The 15439-nt window shown below is 50.3% G+C and overlaps 1 protein-coding gene across 2 annotated transcripts; it reads left to right on the forward strand.

Annotated features, from left to right (window-relative positions):
• Positions 1-5921: 5921 nt before the first annotated feature.
• RAB17 (RAB17, member RAS oncogene family) lies at positions 5922-15060 on the forward strand. Of its 2 annotated transcripts, none has more exons than XM_057421917.1 (6): positions 5922-6189; positions 10826-10985; positions 12879-13030; positions 13628-13753; positions 13961-14054; positions 14549-15060. In XM_057421917.1, exons 1-6 carry the CDS (start codon positions 6142-6144, stop codon positions 14659-14661), a joined length of 693 nt encoding a protein of 230 aa, XP_057277900.1. In that variant the 5' UTR covers positions 5922-6141; the 3' UTR covers positions 14662-15060. The 2 variants fall into 2 exon arrangements, with proteins under 2 accessions (XP_057277900.1, XP_057277906.1); XM_057421923.1 differs by lacking the exon at positions 5922-6189 and adding an exon at positions 7015-7137.
• Positions 15061-15439: the final 379 nt, after the last annotated feature.

The raw sequence follows: 15439 nt of genomic DNA on the forward strand, positions 1-15439 counted from the left end.
AGTGACAGGACAAGGGGTAACGGGTTCAAACTTAAACAGGGGAAGTTTAGGTTGGATATAAGAAGGAAATTCTTTACTGTTAGGGTGGTAAGGCACTGGAATAGGCTGCCCAGGGAGGCTGTGAATGCTCCATCCCTGGCAGTGTTCAAGACCAGGCTGGACGAGGCCTTGAGTGATATGATTTAGCGTAAGGTGTCCCTGCCCGTGGCAGGGGGGTTGGAACTAGATGATCTTAAGGTCCTTTCCAACCCTAACGATTCTATGATTCTATGAAATGGGGAACATTGACTGCTCTTAAATCGCTTTGCACCCCACCTCCAGCAGGGTCAGCGGAGGCTGTTTGTAGCATCTCTTAAGTTCTGAACTAGCAGGTAAACCAGTGCAGGTTTACCCACTGACTGCAGCAGTCTCTATCCAAAGCACAGCTCCTTGCAAGAGCAAGGAGGTGTGTGGCAGACACTTCTCACCTCAGCACATCCGTGTCCTTCAAGGCTGTTTATTGTCAAAGTGCAATTTGAAAGGTGCAAACAGTATTACCTGTCTCTTCAAATGCCTTGCTACCACAGGCAGTGCTATAGGAAAGCCTTTCTTGTGGTTCGCACTTGTATTCTTCTTGTAATTTAATGCCACTATACTTAATATGTTTATTGTAGTCAGTAGTTATTTTCCCTTGACGGTCTTTAACACATGCTTCATCATCACTTATCATCTGGGAGTCATTAATATGAAGCTTGTTTAATGTTTCCATGCTAATCTCTGGGGTGTTTTAGTGATGTTAATAATTAATACAGGAAGACTAGTGTTTCAGAAGCCCAAAGTGGCTCACAGCACGCTCAGTTTCGAGCCTCTGTGTAAATGATCTGTTCATCATTACAACTCCACTAATGCTCAAAATATTTCTTAACTCTCTATCAGTGCAACAGGGAAGAGCCCAGTCTTTTTTCATTAAGAAAAACGCAACCCTTCCTCCTCTCAAAACTGACAAAATGATCTTCCAATGCTCCATTGCAGCAGTGACAAACCTTGCCTGTATCACCATTATTGGGCTGCTCTGAGTCTTCAGGTCTCAAGAGCTGAACTCTAGTTGATCTTACTGCATGCACAGAAAAGGAGAAACAGCAAAGAGAAAGATGCTTAGAAAAAGCACTTCCATTCAAAGCATGGCTGAGGGCTCCCCAAACCAGCAGTCAGCATTGTGGAGCCTTGCTCCAAGGAGCATAGTGAAGAGAGCTCCTCTGCAAGAGCAGGATCAGGACCATGGGTGGACTCGTTTATAGCAGTACCTGCTAAACCAAACTAGTTACATCCCAAAAGCAGGGCGTGCTATATATACTGACACACAAGCTGCTTTGAAGCTGGCAATGCAGAGACAAGTTTTCCTACAGCTGGCCCAGGAGCCAAAATCACTTAGGCAAGGTCATAACAAAAGTCACATTCCTATGACCATCAGTTCTGGGATCTGCATGCCCAAAGCCAGCTGCCTAAATCTGACCATACCCTCACTTCTGTCCAGTCAGAGCTCACAATAGCAAATGCTGCTTTTGCGCCTGCATCAACATGACAGGCAATGCTCTCAGAAAGCCTGTTAATACAGAGGCAGCCCATCAGAGCCTATCGAGAGAGCAGTTTGCAGCAGCAGATGCTTGTATCAGGTTAGCAGTGACCTGTGACCACTGTGGGCATTTCAGTGCAGCCCAGAGCCCTAAAGCCACTGGAATAAAGCACAGGACAATAGCAGGATTCAGCCACTATCACATATGCAGCCCATACTTTCTAAAATGCCTGCATATGTATGCACATGCATTATAGATACATGGCTTTCTGAAAAAGCAAGGATTTCCAAGCCACCGTATCTATTGAGCTCACACTGCTCTATCCTTGCTGCTGCAGCTTCAGTTGGTGCAGGTATAACATTAGAGCAGATTTAGCAAACCCCAGCTCTGTGGTTTAGGCCAGAACAGTGTCACAAAGCACTTTCAATAGAAATAACACTGTTGTTCTTTTTTTTTCATTGCTCCTCTACATGCCTCAGCAGGGGAAAAAAAAATAACACAAAAAACACCCAAACCAAAACCACCACCACCACCACCAAAACCCACCAGAAAAGCCTCTTGTGTTTTCAGACCTTTACTGCAGAGCAAGAGGCAAGTGCAAGGCAGGCAGCAGCACTGCTATGGGATGATCCAAGCAGCTTAGACACTTGGGTACCTGTGGCTCAGACCAACCAGACTCAGCTGCCTGTCCCCATGTAAGACAGTGCAGCCACGCTGTGCTGCAAGCAGAAAACAGGAGCCTTGAGGTACCCAAGCAAGGGGCACAGTGCTCTGCTGAGCAGCAGTGCTGAGACCACAGCCATGCTCTTGAAACACTCTTAAAACTGAATTAGAAAAAAATGGGTGTGTTTTGGATGAAAACTGACCTTTCAGGAGCAGCTTCATGGTATTGAGGGATCTCAGGGGTCCAAAAATGCTTAAGCTGAGGCTGAGCAGTTAGCCTTACTGGTTTAGCAGTGCAGGAGCCTCCCTCAATGGAGATCAGACCTCGTTCGCTGGGCTGCCTGCACAGAGCACGCTGGGAAGCACACATAAACCCAGATGACAAGCCAAGGGGAGCAGAAGAAACAAGGCAGAGGAGACAAAATAACCCTTCCCATGGGCAGACAGCAGACAAGAGGCAATGCCGAGGTTTTAGACTGTTTTCTGTTCAGAGTACTGCCTTATTACTGGACCCTGGTGCCTTTTCCACCCAACCTCTCTTCCTTCAGCAAGGGATGATTTATTACAGTGCTCACATCCATGAGCTAATGTTTCCTCACACCAGCCAGAGTCAGGAGGAACCAAGTGCTACCCAGCCACTGAGAAAGAGCCTTGCAGGAGGCCCCAGGCTGGCCCAGGAAGATCTGTGTCCTTGTGCCTCCTTTTACCCAGGGAAGGGGGAAGGAAAAGCAGCCTGCCCAAAATTACACAACAGGCAGAGGCAGAAATAGGAGGTTATTGGAATTATTCTTGCATACTTAATCTAGGGATCTTATTTTTACTTGTTCCGGTGTTCCTGTGCCCAACTGAAATGTTACCATTTCCTTCACAGCTAAAAATCAATACATCAAAGAGGTGAAGCAATGGGAAAGTCTGCAATGGGGTTTCAGGCGCTCAGATTGCTAGGCCGGAGTGTTTGACCCATACGATCCCTGTGGCCAGACCCATCTGTCAGGGTCCAACTGGATAAAACCCAGTGTTGGAAATGTTCTGTTCGTGATCCCAGAGTGAAATTAAAACACCAATGAGGCTAAGTACTGCAATTGGGCACTTGATTATAAAAAGATAATTATATAAAAAAAGAATAGCAACAGGACAGATCAGGAAAAGCATAGAAATTAAGCAAACTTTTGGAGTGCAGAGAGGGATAGTCACCACCATGGATCCAGTGGCAGCCCAAGGGCTCATGGTTGTCTCCGGTGGTGGGTGGCCCCACAGCAAAGTACCTTTTCCCCCTTTTATAATACATTAGGGGGAAGCACCTCTGTTCTTAATGTCACATACTGCACATTCCTGGTGGAACACATGCATGCCAGGTCCTGCAGCCAGCTCTTCAACTGCACACATATGTCAGCAATCCTTGAGATAATGGACAGCAATTCCTCACACCATTCCTTGAGACAATGGAGCCCCATTTCAGCTCCTCATACCCATCTCTCAGACAATGGACAGTCTGGCTTCCCAAGTCCCCGTTGCTCAGGGAACAGAGCCCACCCAAATCAAAGCTGGCTGTCCAGATCCACTTCTTGCAGGAGACCTCAGTCTGTCCCTCCCATCACCCGCACTGACTGTTCTCTATCCCGTTGCCCGGTTAAATGACTGGCATGCATCCCTGCTGTCTTAAACCCCAGTGCCATCTAGTGGGGTCTGCCTCCACGGGAGCCGGAGTAGGTCCCGCCCAGGAGGCTCCAGCCCAAAACTGGAAACGCTCCCGTGGCTCCGGAGGGCTCCAGGCTACTTGCACCAGCCAGGCCATAGCACTTTGTGCAGGCATCTCATTTAAGCCATCTCCTTTATAAAGGCCCTTAAACAAAGACACCTGAGACTTAACATCTGCTTGGGTAGATGAGATTGCTATGAAAATAATAGAGCATGAGATGGATGCTTATTGCAGCAGTGCAAATTGGAAATGAAGTTTCTTTTAGAAGCTGCAAAGCTATCCTTTCACAAGGCTTCAAAGCCTCCCAGCCAAGACTGAGATCCTCATTTTCTAAGAATTCAGTGCCTAGTTCAGGTGCATGATGTTATCACAGCTTGTAGGTCCAAAAGAGTGGGTAAATGGGAGCAACCTGCCTTTCACAGTCGCTCATTGCTTTGGGCAAGGATTCTTGCTACAGCAATAGCAGACAAGTGTATCCATATCCCAGTCCTTTCCAGACCCTGAAACACCTTTCTGCCTCTCTGCTGTGCCATTGTGATTGCTCACAGGGTCACACAAACTCACATTGAAGAACACTCCAAAGCCCTGGAAAAAAAATAAGGCTTTAAGTCAACTTATTTCACAGCACAACCTTGCGAAACAAGTTAAAGGGACCTGGAAAGGAAGACCCTTTCCTTCCCTCTGGCAAAAAAGCTGCATGCAGGGTAAGACTGGCTCTTAGGCTGGAGGTATTTGTGGGTGTACTCAAGCCAGTTTTGCTGTGATGGTGCAAATCCATGCGTAGACACATTCCCAAAGAAAGAGAAACAGGAAACACTCCGATTTGGCTCATAGACCAAAACCTCACATAGTGATTCCACTTGGAGGGGCACAGGTACCATATGAAATCTGTGCAGCTCTCTGGCATCTCTACAAGGCATTTCAGCATAGAAATGGGAAGTAATCGAGCAGCAGCAGTCAGGCCTTGCAGTCACAGGACACAGACTGGTTTGGTCTGGAAAGGACCTTAAAACTCACCCAATTCCAACCCCCCACCATGGGCAGGGACACCTCGCACCAGACCATGTCACCCAAAGCTCTGTCCAGTCTGGCCTTGAACACTGCCAGGGATGGGGCAGCCACAGCTTCTCTGGGCACCCTGTACCAGCACCTCAGCACCCTCACAGGGAAGAGCTTCTGCCTTAGATCTAACCTGAACTTCTCCTGTTTAAATTTCACCAACCACCTCGTTTTCTGTGTGCCTTAGCATGCTTTCCAGGAGAACCTGTTCCATGATCCTGCCAAGCTCTTCATTTCTAAAGTGAGAAGACATGATTTCAGGCTTGCTTGTAGGACTCCTGCTTTTCACTCTGCTCCCTGTAAATGTGAGGATTAGATTTTGTAAAGTCTGTTTCACTTCCAGAAAGCTACAGGAGCTGTTACTTGAAGGAAAGACATTGACTGTGATGAGTGGCAGAAACACAAAAGCTATCTTCATTTAGCTTTTTAATTACCCAGTTCTCACTCCAGACCTGTTATCCTGATGCATTAACACGCTGTGATTTCTCTCTCAAGATACTTGAGCTTTAACAAGAGCAGCCTTCTCCAAAGCACCAGGCCCCAGCTGCCTGTGGCAACCAGCTATTACCTTAATTAAAAGGCAGTAAAAGCCAGGCACTCAGTTTGGGCTCCCTTCGCACCTCCCCAGCTCATCTGCTGGAGCGCTTTGCAAGAGAAGCGGCCGCGCTGTCTCCCACCAGCTGGTAAAGCAGCCACGCTCCCGAAAGCAGATCACTTCAGCAATACCCAGGTTACCTGAGCCCGTACCCTGGCACAAGACCAAAGCCAGGGCTAGCGTGCGTCAGCAGAGATTGCTGTGTTATAGGAACGGTCCCCGGTCTCAAGCTCCAGGGCTGAGGTGCGGCTGGTGCTCCTGCCCCTGCGCCGGGAAGCTGGGCTGGCTCCAACCGTGAGACTCTGGGAAACCCCACCCATGCACCCCCATCCACCCAAGGCCAAGCCCCAGCGTGGGGAGCAGGAAGGGCAGAGGCAGGGGCTGGGTGCAGGGGGATGGCCGCCCGCTGCTCTCACCGCGCCGGCAGCCCTGTGGACCCGGCTCGCCCATCTCAGCAGCGGATCTAAGGTTCACTGAGCTCTCACCTTTGGCACCGCTCCCTGGGAGCTGCTGCCTGGCTTCGCTCTTACCTGCTCGGGCGCAGAAGGGCTCGGGCAGCCGGACACCACCCGATGGCACGGACTGGAGAGCTGGGAGCAGAGCGAGGCTTCTTCGGGAAGGTAACGGTGCCCCTGGGGAACCGCAGGGCAGGGCAGGGCTTGACCCCAGCCGCAGCCACCACCCTCAGGGTGTGCTTCCCAGACAAGCCCAGGACTCCCAATGTCCCATCAGGAAGAAGCCCTGCACCCCAGCCACAGAGAGGCATCAGAAGGGAGGCTGGCACCATCCTCGGTGGCTCCCTGTCCAAGAGAAGAGGGCTTTAGAGAGACTCGGGAAGTCCTCTGCCCTACCCCATCCTCTCTGGCAGCTGAAGAGCTGAAGCAAAGGTCTTAGCTGAACACTTGGTCTCATCCATAGCACAGGGCAGCCTCTGTTTATCACTGCCTTATTTCCCCAACCCACTCTGTCTGCTAAAGCTCTCTCCTTGCTGGTTAAGAGTCACTAACTGGCTTGCACAGGTAGTGACCCTTATTCTCTTCCCCTTAGCTTTGAGGAGAGCTGATTGTGTTGAGAGACAAGTGCTATGTAAATCTACCAGTGTTTATGTACAAGCCTTTGCAGTTGGGATTTTCATACCCCTGTGTAACTTTGGCTTAAGTGAACTTTCCAAGCAGCTGCACCCCTACACCAGCACCACGAGAGCTTTAAGAAGATAGGAGGAGGCTCCCAAAACCAGAGAAGGGCTTTGAGCTGAATACTTGAAGTTAACTGGGGAGGTAGGTACATGGCCACTATTGGGGGGGAGATGACAAAACTAAATCTGAAAGAACCTAAAGCATTATGTCTGAAACTTGCAGAGCTGGATACCTGTGTAAATCTACATTGGAATCCTATTAACTGTGGTTCTTGTTCACTGCTGTACCCCTGCAGAAACTCGGCAAGTGTCTTAAAGCTTGTGTAGAAAAGCTTAGACATCAGTTTGACATCATTAGACTTAAACATCATTAATTTCCCAGGAAGTTAAATAGAGTCTTAAATACCACTTCTGAGCAGCTCCATCCCCAAAGGTAGGCATTCCTTTTCTTCCTTCACTGTTTTCCTTTGTAAATAAAAGTCTTATCCCCTGACAGTGAATATACCAGGATACTCTCCCCAGGTTAAATATACTTCAGAGATACTAATTTATTGAGTGGCAAAAGCCAAGCCCTTGTGGTTGCATTCCAGAGCAAATACCTGCTCTGCCGCCTCACTCTTCTGGGTTTTATTACTAATTTCTATGCCCATAAGAGTTTGAGAGGCTGCTCCTTAGGTAAAGTTCACTTTCCTGCTAATTATAAACAACTGAGTCACCCTCATAAACAGATTTGTCAGGTTCCTTCTTAGAAACAGCAAGGGCAGGTGGTTCAAATGTAACATCATTGATCCAGCGCTGCTGCTGTGCCCAGCAAACAGATTGCCCTTAAGCTGATTTGCACTAAAAAAGTGGGCTCCATAGGGAAAGCTGGTTAACACTGGTCTGAGCTGTGCCCTCCTGCCCACCCATTGCCCACGGGAAGGAGATAGGAGACACTGTGACAAGCGAACAGGGCTGGCTGAGAGCATAATTTCCTGGGCACAATAACACTTCATCCTCCTTTAGGAAGTGAGAAATGATCTGTCATGGCCATTTCAGTGCTCACCTCCTAGGCGAGTATAAGATGAGTCAAGTCTGTCCTGAATATCTGCTGCAAGACACAGCAGTCACAAATATTAAGCTGTATTTGGAGACTAAATCCACAAGCAGGATTTTTTACAGTTGACTGAAATTAGTCTAATCTCTGCCTCTTTATACTGAATCTGAGCAGGTTCAGCTTTCCCTGCCACTCAGCATGGCCTCTAGGCAGGAGGACAGGACTGGTAACACCTCAGCTGTTCCCCAGGCTGCTCCCTAAATTGACAAGTTATTCTTTGCCAGGGTCAAGCTAAAGCCCCAAAATCCAGCATCCAGCAGTCCCAGTTAGTTACCCCTCAGCATTTCCTGCATGGGAAAATGTGCTAAAGCCATTTTGCGCAGAGGCATTGGTGACTTCTTTAAAGTCTGTAGCGAGGCAAATCAGACGTTGTAGTTCCCCTGACAGGAGCTATCTGCCATGCAGATGTGTTCTGCTGGGGCTGAACTCGCACGAATCAGCAGGGAAGTTGCTTTAATTACTTCTGGATGTGCTCAGTTAGCCCAGGCAAGTCAGGGGGTTTCCAGGTAAAAAATGAGCTTCTGCTTTGTTGGCAGCACAGGCTCCGGCTGAAAGAACAGGGATGCTGTTCGCTGTGAGACCCAGCACCATTATCTGCTCCTGGAGCAGGGATCAGTGACCCTGCTGGAGCAGCATCCTGGATTTGCAGAGCCAGTTGTAACCCTAACCCTGGTCTCACTGACAAGCTCTTCCCCAAGGCAGCCACAGAAGGGTGACTACCAGCCATGTGAGGTGTCTGGAGCACTTTCCCATCGTCTATTAGCCAGTGAGCACAAGGTTTTACTCTGTGAACTCCTTCAACAAAAAAACAAACAAGGGCAAAGGAAACAGTTTTCCCTAAATCGTATTTTCATTGAATTGGAATAAAGCCACTTGTCTTTATTCCTTGTTCTCCTCAAGTTGAAAGGGAGACTCACCTTCTGCTTTTTAACATGGAAAAAACATGGAAAAGATATTGTTTCAAGTGAGATTTGGCAAAACTCTCCAATAGGTGCTCACTAGTATGAAAAGCTTGCAAGGAAGCTTCTGTTCTTGGATTAGTTCTCTGGGGACCTGTGTTCAAGAATCAATGCAGCCTTTAGTGCTATACAGTAGAGCAGCAGAGGGATAGCATGAGGAATTGAATTTGGACAATGTTTTCATGCAGTTTCTTGCTTCCCTAGAGAGGTTTATGGCTTATCAGCAGCAGTAACCAATGTAACTGCCCAGAAAGGACTTCCAGGCCTACAGAGAGGCAAATGTATGTAATGAAATACCATAAGGAGCACCCTTATGCTGTACCTAAACTATAACCTACCCCTAACGGCTGTGCTGTACAAACTGTGACCCTGCTCTTCATCACTGGGCTGTATGAGCTGCAGGAGAGGGTTTACCCCTGTCTTTAGGGGGATGAAAGCGCATTTCACTGAGCAGAAAAACCACCTCTGTCTAAAGATACAGACCCAGGTTCCCCCAGTACTGAGGAATGATCTTAATGACAGCCTACTCTGGTAACAGCTCAGGGAAGGGAGAGTGATTAAAGGCCTGGAGCCTGCCAGATTGCAGGAGAAGATGGGCAATATAAGAGATGTGTGGGATGAGCAGCGTGCAGGAACAAGAGGCTTTTGTCAGACGAGTGAGCTACAGAGACTTCCCTGGGCAGGGCCACTCTTAGGTGTCTTTATAGAGATATGCCTTGCTCATTTCCAGGTTCTGCACACCACATCCTGCAAGCCCCAGGCAGAAGCTGGAGCAATGGCTCTTTCTTGCATGTCCCGCAGACCTGCGCTGACTGGCTGACCAGGGAGTTATTCAAAAGCACACAGAGGGAAGCACCCCATGCCAGCAGCATTCACCCAGGCATGGGAAACTCTACATCTGGCATGGGATATCAGCAAAGGCATTAGGGCCCACAGGCAGAGAACAGCAGTAGGGCACAAACATTTCAGCATCCTTCACAAAGCTCCATTGCTGCCTTTGGGTGTTAGATCAGATCTATACAAAGGCACATCCCATCTCTGCACACAGTTTCAGGCTTGCTGGTGGCGTATTTCCCCTTTGCTGCTGTATGTGACATGGGATAAGTGCTTGCAAGGTCCTCTCACACCCTCTCCTGCTCAGTCCAACCCCCGTGACCCTTCCTTTGCAAGCTCTGCATGAACCTTCCTTTCCTGCAGCTCCCCATGTGAGCTGAGATTGGAGGAGGAGCCCTGCAAGGAAAAGCCAGGGCAAAGCTTTGGCTAGCTGCAGGACAGCAGGGTAGTGTCAGTTCTTTACGCTCAAGGCTGGGAGCAGGGGACATGTGCCACCCAGGGGGGCTCCCACCGACCATCCCTTCCCAGGGTACAGCCAGCGCTCTACAGCTGCTCTTTTCAGATCAGGTTTGAGGCAACTGCTGTATTTGGGGCAGTGCTCTCCCGTCGTTCCCTGGTCACCACCATGCGTTCCGTGTGCTGCTTGAGCCAGGTCCTCTCAGTCCTGGCTTTTTCACCCTGGCAAGCACCATGCTGACTTGAAGCAGAGCTGACACAAAACTCATCAGCTGTGGAGGTGCACAGCCATTTCCTGGACAAACTGGCAGCAGCATCACCTCTGCACCTGAGTTCACCTCCAGCCTGAGTTAGGCTCTCCTGGTGTAACTTCTGAGCAGGACCCACAATAAATGTGGGACATAAGCCTAAGCTCTTCACCAGCACTTTGGGGAAGGAGGTGTGCTCAGGAGCAAGGCACACCCATAAGTGATGTCCATCTGCCGTCAACTTTTCCAGTATGCAGGAGATGCCCCCAATCCAAGAAGAAGGCTTCTCACTTGCATAGTTTCTTTCTAAAGATCTCCACCCTCTGGTCATTACTGACAGTGGCAGGTATTTTAACTTAATAAATTTGATTCGGGAGATTAATGATTTTATTCTACCCTATTTTGAGGTTAGAATAGGCTCGAATGCCCCACCTGCCCCAGTGACACCAGTCAGGAGTTGATGCAGGAGGCTCAGCTGACAGGCTGATCACTGCAGATGCGCATCAAATGAAGTTGGTTTCCTTACAGGGCATGGCACAGAAAGAAGCGCTGGGCACCTCCCCGGAGGGGATTCATCCAACTTACCCCTACAAGGTGGTTCTGCTGGGGAGCACATCAGTGGGAAAGTCAAGCCTGGCCTACCGATACGTGAAAAATGACTTCAGGGAGTCACTGCCAACCGTGGGATGTGAGTGAGTGCCTTCAATAGCTTGATGGCTCCAGACACGAGACCAGGCCTGATGCCCTTCCCTATAGCAGGGTGGGATGCAACAGAACTGGTTGGTACATCTTACAATAGCACAAACTCACTTTTGAACATAAAGCACCAGAAATACAGATTCAGCATTGCCACTGATAAATTCACTTACTGCAGTAGCACTAAAACCCAAAGCCAGACTGTAATTGAGCTCGTACTGGAAAAACAAACCCAACAAACAAACCAGTTGGTAACTCAGTAAGTTCAGTTTCACTCGGGTATTGTGTCACACTCAGAAGTGCAAATCTTACCAAAGAGGCATCTCTGCTTTGGAGAGAAAAAGCAAGCCCACCACCTGCACAGAGGATCACATCCTCACCCTCTACTATAGCAAGCTTCAACTGTCCAATTTATACTCTTGAGAGAAGGGGAGGTGGGACTGCAGCCAAATTAGCTGCTCCTGCCACCACAGATGGGGTGGCACCTATTCTCATTTGGTGTATTTATTACATGTAATTACCTTCAGATGTGCTGCTCCAAGGACTGTGGCTCTTGTGCAAGGGCAGAACAGAACCTTAGCATCATTCCTTCTTCTACCCACTAAGGCAACATGCCTCCCCCTGATTGTCTAATCACCCCCATCAGCAGCCCATCCATCACCCCTATCAGGGTGTTGTCTTAATTCCCTTCACCACATATCTCACACCCAGAAACAGACCTCCCCCTTTGCTGTCACCTCCAGCTCTCTGCAGCCCATATTCCCCAGCACCAGGCTATGAGCAAAGCCATGTCCAGACGTGGTTTGGAGGTACCAAACACCAATTTCTGCAGCAGCAAAGAGTGACACGGGGATCTAGCTGCACGGCTCATCTGCCCCTTGCACGCTTGGTCCTGTGCTGCCCTCGCACCTTTCAGACACTCTCCCAAGGAGGGCTGCCACTGCCCTGGTGTCCCGCTGGAGCAGGGAGGTCGGGTGCAGGCAGGGCAGCTGCAGCAGGGTTGCTCAGCACTGCCTGATGGAAGGCTACCAGCGGTGCCTCCTTCCTCCAGACCTCCCCATGCCATGGCCAGGCTGCAAGCACCACGCTGTGCCCCACAGACAAAGAGTATCTGATCCTGTGCACCCTGACCTGACAGGCCATGCTGAGCAGCCTGTGTCTGAAGGCAGGCTTCGTGCGTGCTCATGCTACATCTCTGGATGGTCTCCATCATCAAGGCGAGAGCTCTGCTCCCTCTAAAAGCTCCCTTGAGCCAACATGTCTGCTGACATCAAGCTGCCTGCCCTGTATGTTCACATCGGCACAGCTTCCTGCAGCACCTAGACATTATAGACATTCATTTTACATGATACACCTGGATTTTGCCCTAAGAAGGCACAGCAGACACAAAGGTTGAGGTCCCACCTGCAATCTGAAGAGCTAGCTGGTAAAGGAGAGCAAGGCACTGTGGAGCTGCTCCCCTCGTCCTTCTGCTTTGGCTCTGGCTGGTGGACAAGTGGCCGTCTGCTCCCTGGGAGCAGAGACAGAGGCTTCCCTGTAGTGGGACCCTTTTCAGGGTCCTTTTCAGGATCTTTTTCTATTCACAGCTCCCACAGGTCTGACCCACCAGCAAGCTGGAAGTGGCTATCTGAGGGCTATTTTGCAGGGCTCAGAGCTATCTGATAGCAGAACTGGTGTGCATCCACTCAAAGCTGCTGCCACGAAGGACTCCCAGCCTGCCACAGGCTGCCCTGCCGTCCCATCAACAGTGCCAGTGCTTATGAGCAACACACCACAGTTTTGTGCATTAGAGCACCTTTACTGGCCCTCAGGAGGGATTTCACTTCACAGCAGCAAATCTGAGCTCTCTGCTCTTCCTGCAAGTGAACATGCATCTTCCCTGCAGGCTCCTTCTTCACACAAACGCTCAACATGGAGGTGGCCACAGTCAAGTTGGAGATCTGGGACACGGCAGGCCAGGAGAAGTACCACAGTGTGTGCCACCTCTATTACCGGGGTGCCCATGCTGCTCTCCTTGTTTACGACATCACCAACAAGGTAAGGCAGGGGATGCTGCTCTTAAGACCTGCTGCACTGCCAGGGCAGGTGTCCAGATACAGGAGTACCACTTGAGAAGGTGAACATCCCACCTGGGATGTGCCAGGGGCTGTACCTGCCCATGTAGGCCCATGCCACAACCCTGGGGTGATTTTTGATGCTGTACATCCTATCCAAGGCTGATTTAGCCTTAAAAGTGTTTGAGGGCTTGTGACTTGTTTCCCTGAGAGAGGGCAATCAAAGTCATAGAATCATAGCATCACAGACCGATTTGCGTTGGAAGGGACCTTTAGTTCATCCAGTTCCAACCCCTGCCACGGGCAGGGACACCTTCCACTAGAGCAGGTTGCTCCAAGCCCCTGTGTCCAACCTGGCCTTGAACACTGCCAGGGATGGGGCAGCCACAGCTTCTCTGGGCACCCTGTGCCAGCGCCTCAGCACCCTCACAGGGAAGAACTTCCTCATTCAGTTCAGTCTCCCCACCACATCTCTCTCACCCACTTCGGTTTGGTGCTACCCATTGAGCTTTGCTATGCCTGAGAGAATAGAATTAAATCAAAACCATATCCCTGAGTGGTTTTGTCTTCATCTCTCCAGGAAACACTCAACAGAACAAAGCTGTGGCTGAGGGACCTGGAGAAGGAATTCCTTCCTGATGAAATTGTCATTGCTTTGGTAGGCAACAAGGTGGATCTTGCTGCTGAGCGAGAAGTCACTACCGAGGTGAGTGCTTGGGGTGAACTCTCACACCTGCTCTTCACCCCTCACCAGCAAGCACTGGGATATGTCCTATCAAAACTAAGAATTTACGAGGTTTTCAGACACCTCCAGAGTCCCTGTGCAATTCCTGACCTGCTATGAACTGCCACTGTAACTGAACGAGCAGCACCAGAGGCAGCTGAGGGAATAACTCTGCTTGTCTCTACCTAGGAGGGGGAAGAGTTTGCAAGGACCAGAGGCCTCCTGTTCATGGAGACATCTGCAAAATCCAGCCACCAAGTAAATGATATCTTTATGGCCATAGGTGAGTTGTGTCATGTCTTTAGATGAGAGCAGAGCTGTGTGTGCAGGTCCCAAACCTTTGCTTCAGGGCTGCAAATATCTTCCCCTCTGCAAAGCTGACCCCCTTCATTGCTTGTGTTTGGCACTGAGATCTTCCTGGCTGGTCCAGCCTGTGCCACATCCAACAACTGCAATGGTCACAGCCACAGCAGCCCACGGTTTCTGTGAAATGTGTCACACCTCTGGACAGAAGGATGAACAGATCCATCCCAGGATGCTCCAACATCTGAGATGGATTTCATGTCCTTTCGCCAAACCACACTTCTCTTTTGCTTTAGTATCCACTCTACGTGTAATGGTGTCCCCAGCATAGCTGTTCAGTAGAGAGCTAACATAGTTACCATGGGACAGTAGTGGCAGTCACTAGCGGCTCCCCTGGGGTGAGGCAGGACAACCACTGCATCCCAGCCCCTGGCAGGAGAAATGAGCCCTTTCCAACCTTGTGTTTCTTCCTAGCCCAAGAGCTCCTTCAGCGGGAACAAGAGAAGGCTCGAGCCCCGTCCCTGCATGGGAGGTCAACAGTCACCCTGGGGGAGAGCAGGGTGCGGACAGGGTGCTGCCAGCTCTGAGGACCAGCAGCTCTGGACCTGGATGAGGCCTCCAAGAGGAGCAGTGACAAGGCAAGGGGGATGCAGCAGGGCAGGGGCGGCTCAGCCTTGCCACCCTCCCGCTCTGAGCGAGGTCAGAGCCTACCTGACCCCAGCATGGGGGTTCCTCAACTCTGGCACTGCCTTCAAGCAAGAGGTGAAGCACAGGGGTTTCTCCCACCACATTTCTACTTCCAGAGAGGAGTGGGACCTCCCAGCACTGCTGCCATCAGCCCCAACTGGTGCCTTCCCACCCCAGCTGCACTTCACACCTCCATCTGCCTTCCCATCTGAAGTGGGAGAGTTTAACTTCCCAGAGCGGAGCCAGTGCCTCCCAGCAGCTCTGCACCAGGCTGCAAATAAAGAGAACGTTGCCCTAAAGGGATGCATTTTTGGATTTTCCCCAAACCTGACCTGGATGTCAGCTCACAGGTGGGGAGGTGGCAGCGACTGGAGCTGGTGCTACCCTCACCCTCCCATCCTGGAGTGGGACAGGGGCTGCTTCCCAGCCAAAAGGCATATTTGCTGCCTAAAAGCCCCTACATTGGGGGGGGGGGGGGGGGGAAAGACAAGATTAACCCTTCCCTCCCCAAACAACCGTAGACCCTCAATGTTGGGCCAGGAGATCCTGGAAACAGAGATCTGCAAACAAAGATCCTGAGGGTCACCTTTCTCTGTGGCCCTTCTTGTCCCCAAAGCAGAGGAGGTCTGGCCTGGGGACACTGCTCATGCAGGAACATTTGGGGACACACAGCACAAT

This window comes from Pezoporus wallicus, unplaced genomic scaffold, assembly GCF_028554395.1.
Source record: "Pezoporus wallicus isolate ANWC-B61680 ecotype Strahan unplaced genomic scaffold, APGP_CSIRO_Pwel_v1 contig_3488, whole genome shotgun sequence".
NCBI classification, from domain to species: Eukaryota; Metazoa; Chordata; class Aves; order Psittaciformes; family Psittacidae; genus Pezoporus; species Pezoporus wallicus.

Bases quoted from the DNA above. Each gene is read 5' to 3' on its own strand.
- RAB17 (XM_057421917.1), top strand. From the start codon at position 6,142: ATGGCACGGACTGGAGAGCTGGGAGCAGAGCGAGGCTTCTTCGGGAAG. The intron at 10,986-12,878 runs GTGAGTGAGTGC...TCTTCCCTGCAG, and splicing joins GTCACTGCCAACCGTGGGAT to GCTCCTTCTTCACACAAACG. The intron at 13,754-13,960 runs GTGAGTGCTTGG...GTCTCTACCTAG, and splicing joins AGCGAGAAGTCACTACCGAG to GAGGGGGAAGAGTTTGCAAG.